At 46.2% G+C, this 15,136-nt stretch overlaps 1 protein-coding gene across 1 annotated transcript in view; it reads right to left on the bottom strand.

Annotated features, from left to right (window-relative positions):
- Positions 1 to 15,136, bottom strand: part of PEX5L (peroxisomal biogenesis factor 5 like) — a 195,364-nt gene that overhangs the window by 27,059 nt on the left and 153,169 nt on the right. The window contains exons 5-7 of the mRNA XM_056849561.1: positions 10,584 to 10,793; positions 7,745 to 7,871; positions 7,109 to 7,205 (exon numbers count right to left, since the gene is read on the bottom strand). Of these exons, the coding sequence (XP_056705539.1) occupies positions 7,109 to 7,205; positions 7,745 to 7,871; positions 10,584 to 10,793 (434 nt within the window). The remainder of the gene's footprint in view (positions 1 to 7,108; positions 7,206 to 7,744; positions 7,872 to 10,583; positions 10,794 to 15,136) is intronic.

Below are 15,136 nucleotides of genomic sequence, written 5' to 3'. Positions count from 1 at the left end.
GACTATAACAGGAGCGCTTTAGAGTTTGTCAGATGAAGCATGAGAGCATAAGCATGTGGTCTTTCGGACGTACAAGGCTAACATTCATAATTGTTAATCCTGGGATTTAAAACTGAAGGCAGACTATCTGGAAATCTGTGGCACGTAAAATCTGTATGGTATTAAAAACTGAGAATCCAAACAGAAGTGGCATTTTCACCTTTTTTACACAGAGGGCACGTTCTTTCCTCCCATGGCTACAGCACATCCAAATGGCCCACTCCTTGTTGGAGGTCATATGCTTCTTAGAATCATAGAGTTGGAAGGGGCTGTACAGGCTATCTAGTCCAACCCCTGCTCAATGCAGAATCAGCCTAGAGCATCCCTGACAAGTGCTTGTCCAGCCTCTGCTTAAAGACTGCCAGTGAGGGGGAGCTCACCACCACCCTAGGTAGCCGATTCCACTGTCGAACAACTCTTACTGTAAAAAATATATTCCTAATGTCCAGCTGGTACCTTTCCACCCTCAATGTAAACCCATTATTGTGAGTCCTATCCTCTGCTGCCAACAGGAACAGCTTCCTGCCCTCCTCTAAATGACAGCCCTTCAAATACTTCAAGAGAGCAATCCTGTCGCCCCTCAACCTCCTCTTCTCCAGACTAAACAGTCCCAAGTCCCTTAGCCTTCCCTTGTAGGGCTTGGTCTCCAGGCCCCTGATCGTCCTCGTCGCTCTCCTCTGCACCCGCTCGATTCTGTCCACATCTTTTTTGAATGGAGGCCTCCAGAACTGCACACAATACAGTTCTTCATGCCACTCATCATTCATTCATGGAATTCTCGGACACAAGATGGAGTGACGGCTGTTCGTTTTACAGGGCTTTAAAAGGGGGTGAAGCAAATCCAAACAGAAGTCTGTCACTATCAGCCTCGATAGCTGAATGGCGCCTGCAGATTCAGAGGCACATGTACCACTGACCATCCGTTGCCTGGGGCAAAAGCAGCGCTCTTGCCTTTGTGCCTCATTTGGGGGAGTTTTCAGAGTATCTGCTCAACCACAGTAGGAAGTGGATTCTGAACCTGATGAACCTTCTATCTGATCCAGCAAAGCTTTATTCTTTATGTTCTCATGTTCCTGCTCGAAGTACATGTAAGCTGTGTGGATCTACATGGGAGAGGCACGTACTGGCAATCCAAAACATGTGGTAGCCATGCGCAGTGCCATGTGTTCATGCCAGACTGAGGACCAGTAAGGAAAGGGGCAGAAAAGTCTCCACAGGACTCAATGGGGCTCCCCTCTGGAGTGAAGGTTGCCCCCCTCCAGGTAGTACCTGGAGATCTCCTGCTATTACAGTTCTCCAGACAACCAAGATCAGTTCACCTGAAGAAAATGGCTACTTTGGAGGGTGGACTCTATGGCATTATGGGGAGGGTCCATGGCTCAGTAGGTGAGGTGAAAGACCTCTACCTGAGACACTGGAGAGCTGCTGCCGGTCTTAGTAGACAATGCTGACTTTGATGGACCAAGGGTCTGATTCAGTATAAGGCAGCTTCATGTGTTCATACTCTATGGCATTATTATTAGGTGCTGTGGAACACAGGCAGAACACTGCTGCAGTTGTCTTGTTTGTGGGCTTCCTAAAGGCACCTGGTTGGCCACTGTATGAACAGACTGCTGGACTTCATGGACCTTAGTCTGATCCAGCAGGGCCTTTCTTATGTTCATTATACTCTGCTGAGGTCCCTCCTCTCCCCAAACCCCACCCTTCCTAGGCTCCATCCCCAAAATCTCCAGTAAGGTTGCCAACCTCCAGGAGGTGGATGGAGATCTCCCGCTATTACAACTGATCTCCAGGAGAAAGAGATCAGTTCGCCTGGAGAAAATGGCTGCTTTGGCAATTGGACTCTATGGCATTGAAGTCCCTCCCCTCTCCAAACCCCGCCCTCCTCAGGCGCCACCCCCCAAAATCTCCAGGTATTTCCCAACATGGAGCTGGCAACCCTATCTGGACAGGAAAAGAGGTCCACTGTTTGCACCTAATTTCTTCCAGGGTCCTCCACGTGCACTATTGCTTAGAAGATAAAACAGAAAGATGACACACTTGTTTAGGATCTCCTTGTTCCAGGAGTCTAACAAAGGCACAATAGCTCAGCACTGGGGGGGAAAAAAAGAGCAAAAAATGATCACTAAGGAATAGCAGATGGTGCACCGCAGTCATCCTGACAAGCTCAGCCAGATGATGATCCATATGCAATAGGTTTGCAGCTAAATGTGAAGGGCACAGCGCTGCCTTAGAGATGCAAATGAGCAATCAGGACAAAAAGAGGCGGCTCATTAGAGCATTGTTTTAAAGGCTTCTGTGAAAGAAGGGATGGAAGAGGTCAGAGAGGGGTTGGCTTTTATGCAGCGTTTGTGTGGGGGGTGATAAGGTTACGAAGCCACTTGAAAAACAAGGGCCATAGGAAGTGAACAGGTTGGACTCCTGATGGCAATGCATGATGTTGGGTATTGGGTGTAGCAGATCCTGTCTTTAAAAGACTGTGATCCTGTTCCCAGTTAGAGCTGCTTAAATACCACAATGGGATTTCAGGTAGTACGCAATGTGAAAGACCTCTACCTGAGACCCCGGAGAGCCGCTGCCAGTCTGAGTAGATAATAATGACACTGATGGGAATGGTCTGATTCAGTACACATGAACACATGAAGCTGCCTTATACTGAATCAGACCCTCAGTCCATCAAAGTCAGTATTGTCTACTCAGACCGGCATCGGCTCTCCAGGGTCTCAGGCAGAGGTCTTTCACATCAACCTACTTGCCTAGTCCCTTTAACTGGAGATGCTGGGGATTGAACCTGGGACCTTCTGCATGCCAAGCAGATGCTCTACCACTGAGCCACGGACCCTTCCCAAATGTAGCCTCCCCATCGGGGAATCGAACCTCCTTCTCCCACATGACAGGCGGGGACACTTACCACTATATTAATGAGAAGAACGCTCGTTATATAAAACAGCTTCATGTGTGTGGATTTCAGCATCTCATGTATGACGGAATGACAACCCATAAGAAAGGCCATGCAGGATTAGACCAAGGCCCATCAAGTCCAACAGTCCGTTCACACAGTGGCCAACCAGGTGCCTCTAGGAAGCCCCCAAACAAGACATCTGCAGCAGCATTATCCTGCCTGTGTTCCACAGCACCTAATAGAATAGCCATGCTCCTTGGATACTGTAGAGAATAGGTATTCATCATGACTAGTATCCATTTTTACTAGTAGCCGAGAATAGCCCTCTCCTCCATGAACATGTCCACTCCCCTCTTAAAGCCTTCCATGTTGGCAGCCATCACCACATCCTGGGGCAGGGAGTTCCACCATTTAACTAATCACCCACACATGTTCTGCGGCATGGTTCTTGGCAATCCTGTCATGTGACCAAAGGTATTTTAAAAACACCTTTGTTATATTTTTATAATACAATATTTGTATATAGATGTTTTTAGACTTCAAAGTCTAGAATAAAAATCTATACAACTGTGAGAGGCAAGTAGAATTCTAGGCTCGCTCCCATCGAAAATTAAATTTAAGCGCCAGATGGCCACTTAGGAAATGTGCCAATGTTTGGTTGGGCTGTCTTTCCCACGTCGCCGTTTTATTGCGATATCGATCTTCTTGGAGTCCGTATCTAAAAGCTTAGCAGAGCTTGCCCTGATTTATGGACTGGAGAGTATTTATGGGTGAGAAAGTGTTGTGTCAAAATAACTTGAGTTCTTCCAAGAACCTAAGGGCTGTTTCTCTTTTTTCCCGCTTGACAGGCCAGTGATTTCTTCGAATAGCCTTCAAGAGGCAAACTTGAAACACACAAATTATAAGAACAATAACAGACTGGACTACTTGTGTGGCCGGGGACCATTCCAAAGTATCCTTCTAACACCTGCACTCTCCAAAGGAGAAGATCTGCAGTAGGCCCAGAGAATATTTTGGGGGGAGCAGCCTTCAATGGCATTAGACTGGTACTTTTGGACTAACAGCCTGGATAGAAGCTAAGCAAGGTTAGCCATGGATGGGAGGCCACCAAGGAAGACCAGGGTTGCTATGCAGAGGCAGGCAATGGCAAACCACCTCTGTTCATTGCTTGCCTTGAGAACACCATGAGGGGTCATAATGAGTTGGCTGTGACTTGATGGCACTTTATCATCATCATCATCATCATCATCATCATCATCAGACTACCTGAGCAGCACAGTGGCCATTCCTGTGCGATCACATCCCCACTGCATCAGCTATGAGGAGGAGGCAATGCTGCTATTGGGAATAACCACATCGATCCCACACCCAGACCGACAGACACCTGGAATCCCTGTTTAAAGACATCAGCTGTCTTACATCTCAGACTAGGAGCCCTGTGAGACCACTCCTGGCATGTTAGAGATCACTGTTGGCTGCAGGCTCAGGCTGTTTAAGGACATCTTTCTGCCTAGCTGTATATTTTTAGTTAAGTCCTTCCTAGCTGTATATTTTTAGTCAAGGAGCCCTGTGGCGCAGAGTGGTAAGCTGCAGTACTGCAGTCCAAGCTCTGCTCATGACCTGAGTTCGATCCCAGCGGAAGTTGGTTTCAGGTATCTGGCTCAAGGTTGACTCAGCCTTCCATCCTTCCGAGGTGGGTAAAATGAGTACCCAGCTTGCTGGGGGTAAAGGGAAGATGACTGGGGAAGGCACTGGCAAACCACCCAGTAAACAAAATCTGCCTAGAAAACGTCGGGATATGACATCACCCCATGGGTCAGGAATGACCCGGTGCTTGCACAGGGGACCTTTACCTTTTACCTTCATCCAAAGGGATCAGGGTAGTGTTCATAGATCCCGCCCCTGAACTGGATGGCCCAGCCTAGCTTGATCTCATCAGGTCTCAAAAGCTAAGCAGGGTCAGCCCTGGTTAGTACTTGGATGGGAGACCACCAAGGAATGTGTGTGTGTGTTAAGTGCCATCAAGTCGCTTCTGACTCATGGCGACCCTATGAATGAAAGTCCTCCAAAATGTCCTATCTTTGACAGCCTTGCTCAGATCTTGCAAATTGAAGGCCATGGCTTCCTTTATTGAGACAATCCATCTCTTGTTGGGTCTTCCTCTTTTCCTGCTGCCCTCAACTTTTCCTAGCATGACTGTCTTTTCCAGTGACTCTTGTCGTCTCATGACGTGACCAAAATACGACAGCCTCAATTTAGTCATTTTAGCTTCTAGGGTCAGTTCAGGCTTGATTTGATCTATAACCCACTGATTTGTTTTTTTGGCAGTCCACGGAATCCGTAACACTCTCCTCCAACACCACATTTCAAAGGAATCGATTTTCTTCCTATCAGCTTTCTTCACTGTCCAGCTTTCACACCTATACATAGTAATAGGGAATACGATGGCATGAATTAATCTAGTCTTGGTGGCCAGTGACACATCCTTACACTTCAAAATATTTTCTAGCTCCTTCATGGCTGCCCTTCCCAGTCTCAATCTCTTTCTGATTTCTTGGCTGTAGTCTCCCTTTTGGTTGATGGTGGAGCCAAGGAATAGAAAGTCTTGAACAATTTCAATTTCCTCATTGTCAACCTTAAAGTTGTGTAATTCTCCTGTAGTCATTACTTTTGTTTTCTTGATGTTCAGCTGTAGTCCTGCTTTGGCACTTTCTCTTTTAACTTTCAGCAGTAGTTTCAAATCTTCACTATTTTCTGCCAATAATGTAGTGTCATCAGCATAAAGCAGTAAAGTAAGTACAGTAAAATAAATGATTAAAAAGTATTGTGTATATTTCAATTTTTCTCAAAATGTCTGGCTTTCCACCCCTCTCAAAATACCCCCCACCCAAGCTTCAAAGTTTCCGGAAATGTCCTATCTCTAGCTGAATTTTTACATCATTTATTCACAGCTGATGCAAAAGCAGGTGGCAATTTTAACTGCAATATCTCTGCCCAATTTTGTTAGCACAGTCACAAAAAGGGACATCTTTGGCTCTGTCCTGTGTGTGGAGAAGACCATAAAAGAAACTGAACTTAGACTGAACCAGAGTTATCAGGAAATGGGGTAAAATTCAGTAAAGTCACATTCTCCACTGTCATTTTGATGGATTACCACTGTCTGCTTCCTCCAACCACAGTCAAGAGAGGTTTGAAGGACATTTCTTTCTTGCCCTGTGGGAGACCACACCTGCTTGGTATGTGTAAGTTCTAATGTATTTATGATGTCTTACAGCCGGTAAGGCTGGTTTTTAATCAACTCACGTCTTATATAGTAACCGTAAAGAGATGTGTTACCTTCAATTTGAGCTATGAATGGCTCTGCTGGTCAAATGACCGTAAATAAATAAAGAAAAAGAAGAAGAGTTGGTTTTTATGTGCCGACTTTCTCTAACATATAAGGAAGAATCAAACCGGCTTATAATCACCTTCCCTTCCCCTCCTCACGACAGACACACTGTGAGGTAGGTGGGGCTGAGAGAGCTCTAAGAGAGCTGTGACTAGCCCAAGGCCACCCAGCTGGCGTCATGTGGAGGAGTGGGGAAACAAATTCAGTTCACCAGATTAGTGTCTGCCGCTCATGTGGAGGAGTGGGGGAATCAGACCCGGTTCTTCAGATCACAGTCCGCTGCCCCAAACCACCGCTCTTAACCACTACACCATGCTGGCTCTCTGAGCTATAAACTGAAACTGAGCTATGAAAGGCTGAACAACCATTCATAACGAAGTCACAACTGGCTTACGGAACAGCATTTGTAGGGCCGTCACTACGTATGAATTCCAATTCTTGGGGGAAAGATCTTCAAGAACAACTACGCTCCAATGGAAAGTGCCGTGACAGCTGACTTATGGCGAACCCGTAGGGTTTTCAAGGCAAGAAACTAACAAAAGCGGTTTGCCATTGCCTGCCTTTGCATCGTGACCCTGGACTTCCATGGTGGTCTCCCGTCCAAATACTAACCAGGGTCAACCCTGCTTAGCTTCTGAAACGTGATGGGATTGGGCTGGCCTGGGCCATTTGTACCCCAATATTGCACCCCAAATTTCCCACCGAAGCCACACTTCTTTCCACCTCCTCTGAATTATCAGTGTTCTTCTACACAAGGCTGGGTCATGCTCTCCTCTTACCTTTGGTGCAGGTGCTAACTCTAAATCCGAGGCTGAATCAGGCTCCACCGTAGCCTTGACGCCAGCTGCTTCTGATGGGGATTTGTTCTCTGCGGACCTACAAAGAACATATTGGCACAGGCCGTCGCAACATCAGCACAGCAGACAGGAGAACAAATGCCCAGTAACCTGGGTTGATCCAACCAAATGCAGCCAGAGCGTGGCAACTGGGACCTCAATCTTAGAGAAAGCCAATCAGAGAGGCCGTAAGTCAGAGTGCCGTGTGCAAAAGGTCCAGGGTTCAATCTCTTGTTCAAAGGGCAGCAGGACTGGGAGACCATTTATTCATGGGAGGCCCCGATCATCCTCATGGCAGCAGTGTTTGTCTTGGAGGTCTCCTTGCTTACCAACATCACCTTCTTTCTAGTCAACTTCTGTGGTGAATAGCCTGAGAACGGGAGCCCAGTTACTGCACTGGCCTCTCCCTCTTAGGATGGCAGAAGGCCTTGGCTATCAGTTGGCCCCCTCCAACGTAAATAACTGACAAATCAGCTGCCCTTTGAATGATAACTCAACTGATGCTGCCTGAGGAGGACTGCTTCCCCTAGCCTAGCAGAAGGGCCCACCCCTGAGTGAAGGCCAACAAATGTGTTTTACCAGATCAATTCTTTCGACGGAGCTCTAGAAGATGAAGGTTTTCTCTCAGGTGGCGGGAAGCCTTTTCTGGCCCTGTCTCCGTGAAACTTCACTTCATCCCATTTCTCTAGCTGCGCCTGAATATTGACTGAGAAAGATAAGAGAAAAATGAGATCTCGTGAGGGAACCACAGCTCAGAGATACATTTCTTTGCCTCCAGATCCTAGAAAGGCTGGGAAGGACATTGGGTTGGATCCAGACTGCATTTTCTGCTCAAGCAATGCAAACTTGTCAGAGCAACAGTGGATTTCCCAAGTGTTTCTCAATTCCCAAGTGTGTGGGGCCCAATCTGGACCAGGACCACAGCGTGTGGGGTGCTTCAGCCTTCCCCCCTGCATCATCTACCAAACCTGAAGCAGCCCTGGGGGGTGCAATCGGCATCACTGGGAGGCTTCACAAGTACTGATCAGGTTGGGGAATTTAGACACAACCCAATGAGTGCAATGTATAGTTTGGCCCAAAGTATACAGGTTGGGTAGACAGGAAGCAAGTAGGCATAGACACAGGCTGCGATGGCCTCAAAGCAGCATCAGTGCCAAAACCCAAGATCCTAAAAGGCCAAGCGGAAAACGTGTCACAAACCTTTTCACCTAGCTTCAAAACTTTAAGTGTCTTTTTGTCCACACTCAAAACTGCAGAAGCTGCTCCTTTCAGCCATCCTGACACCTGGCTCAATGGTAGGGCATCTGCTTGACATGCAGAAGGTCCCGGGTTCAATCCCCAGCATCTCCAGTTAAAGGGACTAGGCAAGTAGGTGATGTGGAAGACCTCAGCCTGAGACCCTGGAGACCTGATGCCGGTCTGAGTAGACAATACTGATTTTGATGGACCAAGGATCTGATTCAGTATAAGGCAGCTTCATATGTTCATGTGTTCAGATAAAATGTGGCTTCAGGAGCCATCCCCAACACCATGAAGGACTGAGCTTGTGATAAGATGGCACTGAGGGAGGCTGGCAGATACATTAGCAGAAGCTGTGTTCTGAGCATATAAGGGAATGGAGGGAGATGAGGAAAAATGTATCAGGGCTAAGCTGGAGTTGTGGGCAGTTGTACCCAACTCTAGACCTAATGGATCTGAGCTAGAAGATGGACCAGCAACCAAATAGTATAACCCCACTGACTAGGCAAAACCCAGGTTCTTATACCAGGCCTAGCCAACCCAGACTTCATACTTGCAACTAACTTTAGGATTAGGGTTGCCAACCTCCAGGTACTAGCTGGAGATCTCCTGCTATTACTACTGATCTCCAGCCGACAGAGACCAGTTCCCCTGGAGAAAATGGCATCAATAAATTGGTATTCCACAGTTTCAGAAGGGAACTGTGTTCGTCTGCAGTAGAAGAGCCAGATTCCAGTGCAGCAGGACCTTAGAGACCAACAAGATTTTTGGGACATACGCTTTGATGAGTCAAAGCTTTGATGAAGGTATCTGATGGAAGAAGCTTTGGCTCTTGAAAGCTTATATCCTGAAAAACTTGTTGGTCTCTAAGGTGCTACTAGACTTGGATCTGGCTCTTGGTATCACAATTTTACAGAGATTATACGAGTTGGCCCCTACAAGCAGAGGCACTTTGCCCGATGCAAGATGCTCAAAGGCTCCTTCCATCGGAGGAAAGCATTTCCACTAGCAGAACAGATCTTCATCATCTGATGTATAAATGGCATGTTAAAAGCAGCAGCAGAAGAGTTGGTTTTTCTATGCCAACTTTCTCTACCACTTAAGGGAGACTCAAACCAGCTTACAGTCACCTTCCCTTCCCCTCCCCACAACAGACACCCTGTGAGGTAGGTGGGGCTGAGAGAGCTCTTAATAGAACTGTAACTTGCCCAAGGTCACCCAGCTGGCTTCGTGTGTAGGTGTGTCATGAGTCAGCCTGCAGTGACCTCCTCTGACGAAGGGGAAATAGAAGCCAGAACAGAGGGACATCCTCAGGCAGAAGTCCCACAGGAACAACCACAGGGACTACAGCCTGCCAGAATAGAGGATCAGCCAAAGTCAGGAGATGACTCACCATGCCTGCAGCCTGCCAGTTCAAGGACTCCAGTTGGACCTGACACCTTGCAACATGCAGTGTCTCCAGAGGCCTCACCAAGGCCACTGGAGCAGATAAGAAAACAGGTCCGTCTGGCAATGCAGCAGAGATGGCAGAGTGCTAGACTGAAGGCTTTACAGAGGAACCTCCTCAGTAGCAATGATGAGGAAGAGCACGGCTGAAGCACCACCTGTGAACTCAGCCTACTCAGCATCAGCTGGCTCTGCTACAGCAGCAGGAGAAGGGATTTAAGCCATCAGTTAGGCTTGGCTGTTGTGCAAGCAACTTGTCACCAACCTCCTTGTGTACCAGCCTTGTTTCCCTGCTATCCTTTGGATTCCTGGTATCCTGACTTCTTGGACTGACTTTGACTAACGCCTCGGACTTCCCTTGCCTGTACTGAGATCTTGGACTCTGCCTGAAGTGTGAATGACCTTGGACTGTTCCCCAGACTACGCTTCCAGCCCTCGCTCCTTGCCTGCACCACAACAAGGAGTGGGGAAACAAATCCAGTTCACCAGATTAGCCTCCGCCGCTCATGTGGAGGAGTGGGGAATCAAACCTGGTTCTCCAGATCAGAGTCCACTGCTCCAAACCACAGCTCTTAATCACTGCACCATGCTGGCTCTCAGACAGTAGACAGTATATGGACATGACACAGACAAATCTACAAAGCCAGGGATAAAAAGATGACCCCCCCCCCAAACCACTGACAAAAACCTAAACAAGTATAAAAAAATCCGCTCAGCCCAAGATCAAAGATACCTAAATCCAATGAGGAGTTTTCAGGAGCTCTGGCGGACTGGCTTTTCTGCTCAGCATCCACGCTGATAAGGTCCGGATTGTCTGCCTTCTTTCGGTGGGTCAAAGCCTTTAAACCTTCCCCTCTGGAGGAATTCTCCGACTTCTTAGCTTTGCTTTGGTTTTTCGAGACAGGCTCGCTCAAGTCCAAGAGATCCAGCCCTGTGGACAAAACTATCATAGCAGACTCAGCATCAAAGGTCTGTTTTCACTCAAATATGATGGCCGCTCTGCAATATTTTCAATTTTTTACAATGCACCCAGGTGAATTCGTGCTGTATTTTAACGCAGATTCAACTCCTAAACTTTCTTAGTCTTATAAGAACATAAGAAAAGCCATGCTGGATCAGACCAAGGCCCATCATGTTCAGCAGACGGTTCACACAGTGGCCAAACAGGTGCCTCTAGGAATGCCACAAGAAAGACTATGGTAGCAGCACCTAAGATAACAGGCATGCTCCTCTGATCCTGGAGAGAATAGGTATGCATCATGACTAGTAGCCATTTGGACTAGTAGCCATGGATAGCCCTCTCCTCCATGAACATGTCCACTCCCCTCTTAAAGCCTTCCAAGTTGGCAGCTGTCACCACTTCCTGGGGCAGGGAGTTCCACAATTTAACTATGCAATTTAACTTAAGTCTCCTGGGAAAAAGTAAGAGTTTTAGTGTAACAAAAAGCCAAGCTACCGGTTTTGGAGGCAACAAGTGGAGGCCTGCGAGACTCACCGGGGGGATCCCATCTTCCCCCTACATGCTTACTAGACCTGGTGCAGCTCCCAGCATTCCACTGCAGCCGCCACCAGACCCGGAGAAGCTCCTGAGCTCTGTGGCCATTGCTGTTGGGCCCAGCTTCCAGGCTTTTCCGCAGCCACCAAAGGCCCGGAGCTGCTATCTGACTCTTAACATATGATGCCGAAGGTAGGCAGCGTTCTCTGCCCTTGCAGATTTAAGTCCTCCCCTCAATGCATTTTTAAAAGATCTTTCAGATTTTTCTGCAGACCTGGGGGGTCCCCCAATTTTGAAGGAGAAGCTGTTTAATGTCAGTGTGGCCCCAATCCATAGATTGAGATATCCACAGACTGGGCTACACCTGAGCCAGACCTAGTCTGGAAGAGTGGCCATAAAATCTTATACGATAAAATAGTAATCAATAAATAAGATAGCCCTCCAGAGGCCATGCTAGCTCAAAGTGCAGCGGAGAAACATATTTCATTCCCTTTCTAAAAAAACTTTACGTGTGTAGAAAATTCTTTGTATAGGAAATTAAAACTTCAAGGATAAAGGCTCCAGTGTAGTTAAAAGCCATCGCCTGTATTTTTTAAAAAAAGAACAAAAAACCTCTCTGCAAACTGAGAGCCAGTCTTATGATTTTAGCAAAAAATTCCTCCTGATCTGCTAGATTTCTACATGTAGGGAGTGGACATTCAATTTCCCACCCACTGTCATGTCTAATCTAGTCCTCTTGCAGCTTTATTTCAAAGTAGCAGGAAAAAGAAAGAACCTAGCAACGAACTAGAAAATACCATTGTTAAAAAAATTACATTGCAAATGAGCCTCCAGGGTTTATCAAGAGACATTTATTATATCCTATTGTGAACTCTTAATTAAATCTTCCATTTCTGCATATTGTTTTGGCATGTTCACTGATTAACGATGCAGACATAGTTAATCAGCCAGCAATAATGGTAAAATTCGTGAGTATTGAAGTTTGAGTCGACATACATTTTTTAATCCAACTTCCTTGAGAGGTGGTGGGCTCTCCTTCCCTGGAGGTTTTTAAGCAAAGGCCATCTGTCAGCCACGCTGATTCTATGACCTTAGGCAGATCATGAGAGGGAGGGCAGGAAAGTTTGCTTCAGTGTTTGCTTGTGCAAGACCAATGTTTTTCGAGCAGCTCTTGCGCAAGTAGAAGTGCTAGTGGCAAGGGGAGTTGGCACCACAATGCCTAGAAATGTAAGAGGAACAGTGTCAGGGGTTCCAAACCAATGACCAAACCAACGAGGCCTGGAAGTGCTTAACTCTGGCTGGATCTTTTCCTTTGGGTCTACTCTGCTATTTCAGTTTAAGGCGATTCTTATGTTATTTGCTATATATACACATGATTAAATTGTGGAACTCCCTGCCTCAGGATGTGGTGATGGCTGCCAACTTGGAAGGCTTTAAGAGGGGAGTGGACATGTTCATGGAGGAGAGGGCTATCCATGGCTACTTCAAAATTGATACTAGTCATGATGCATACCTATTCTCTGCAGCATCAGAGGAGCATGCCTATTATATTAGGTGCTGCGGAACACAGGCGGGACAATGCTGCAGCAGTCGTCTTGTTTGCGGGCTTCCTAGAGGCACCTGGTTGGCCACTGTGTGAACAGACTGCTGGACTTGATGGGCCTTAGTCTGATCCAGTATGGCCTTTCTTATGTTCTTATGCTGCTAATAAATGCTACAGTTCATCATTCTCCCCCATCTTTTTTGTCTGCTATTAACAGCCCAGTCGGTAATGGGGGAATCTATGCACCAAGAGGCGGTTTGCATTGTGAAACTCAACTGGACCCCATTCAACACACTCTATGTGTCTTTTGTATTACAACCACAGAACGGCACAGAACTAAAGTTGGATCAGGGCCTCAGATTGCCAACCCTAAACACACTTCCTGGGAAGCAAGAACCCCTTTTACATGTTCAGACAAATCTGTGGATCAGCTCATTTTTGTGTGGTAATGGTGATTGGATAAATGCTAGTTTATTTATGGTTTTTTTTTTAAAAAAAAACTCTAGCTGAAATACCCCCTTCTGGATGCACACCTTAACGTGGTGAGGGGGTTTGTGTGTGTCAGGGAAGCTGAGAGAAATACCGTAAGGGGTCTAGACTCTATCAAGAGACTAAACTCCTAGCAGAGTCACTCAAGACGGGATGGTCACAGCTGAGACACCAGACGAAGATGCATCTACCCCCTTAAGGGATCAATGGCCACATCCGCAGAAGAGAACAGGCAGTTCCAATGGGGATGGGGGTAGAGGAATCCCTGAAGGTTAGCTACTGGGCAGCAGCAGTAGTGGAAGGTGACACTGGTGGAAGATCTTTCATAGACAACGGCAGTGCCACTACGGCTAACCCTGGTTAGTACTGCGCAGAAGAAGGCACTGGTAAACCACTTCTGACCAACCTTTACCTTGAAAACCCTATGATGAGACAATCCAAAATGAAAAAAGATATAGTGCTGGAAGATGGGACCCCCAGGTCAGATGGCACTCAATCTGCTACTGGGATAGAGCAGAGGACAAGTACGAGTAGCGCTGTTCTTAACGATGCAATTGGACTAAAGCCGAAAGGATGTTCAGTGGTTGACATGAATAGATGCAAAAGGAAAATCCGAAGCTGTTCGACGCATATAATAGGAACATGGAATGTGAGGAGCATGAATCAGGGTAAGCTTGAAATTGTTAAACAAGAAATGGAACGTATGGACATTTCAGTCCTGGGAGTAAGTGAATTAAAGTGGACTGGATTAGGACATTTTCAATCAGAAAATTACAAAGTGTTTTATTCAGGGAATGACAAAAAGAGAAGAAACGGAGTTGCTTTAATAGTGAGGCAAGATGTAGCAAAGGCAGTCAGGAGCTATAATGCAAAGTCTGACCGAATAATATCAATCAGACTTCAGGGAAAGCCTATCAACATAAGCATCATTCAAGTTTATGCCCCAACTACAGATGCTGATGAGGAAGAAATTGAAAGTTTTTATGCCAGTGTTCAGGAAGAAATTCATCACACACCTAAACAAGATATGCTGATAATCATAGGTGATTGGAACGCAAAAGTAGGAAACAAAGCAGAATCAAATGTTGTTGGCAGATTTGGGCTAGGAGAACAGAATGAAGCAGGAGAACGCCTTGTAGAATTCTGTGAAGACAACAATCTGTTCATTGCAAACACATGTTTCAGGCAACCAAATAGACGATTGTATACATGGACATCACCAGACGGCCAGTATAGAAATCAAATAGATTATATAATTGGAAGCAGAAGATGGAGAAGCTCTATTCTCTCAGCCAAAACAAGACCAGGAGCCGACTGCAGTACAGATCATGAATTGTTAATATCTAAAATCAAGATAAAGCTTAAGAAAAATACTAAAACATTCATAGCACCAAAATACAATCTAAGCAATATTCCGGAAGAGTTTAAAGACCATGGAAGGAACAGATTTGCATTACTGAGTTCAAGTGAATATAAACCTGAAGAACTATGGGTGGTAACTAGAGATATTATCAAGGAAGAATGTGCAAAGACTATTCCTGTAGCCAAAAGAAAAGAAAAACCTCGATGGATGTCTGACGAAACTCTTAAAATTGCCAGAGATAGACGAGAAGCAAAAGTAGAAGGTGATAGAAATAGAATCAAAAGTCTAAGTGCAACGTTCCAGCGACTCGCACGTAGAGACAAAGAGACCTATTATAATAACCAGTGTAAAGAAATAGAAGAGAACAACAAAAAAGGAAGAACAAGAGATCTGTTC

Source organism: Euleptes europaea, chromosome 5 (genome assembly GCF_029931775.1).
Source record: "Euleptes europaea isolate rEulEur1 chromosome 5, rEulEur1.hap1, whole genome shotgun sequence".
Classification (NCBI taxonomy): domain Eukaryota; kingdom Metazoa; phylum Chordata; class Lepidosauria; order Squamata; family Sphaerodactylidae; genus Euleptes; species Euleptes europaea.
Note: the sequence above shows the minus strand (reverse complement) of the source record. Positions and strands in the feature narration are given on the sequence as shown.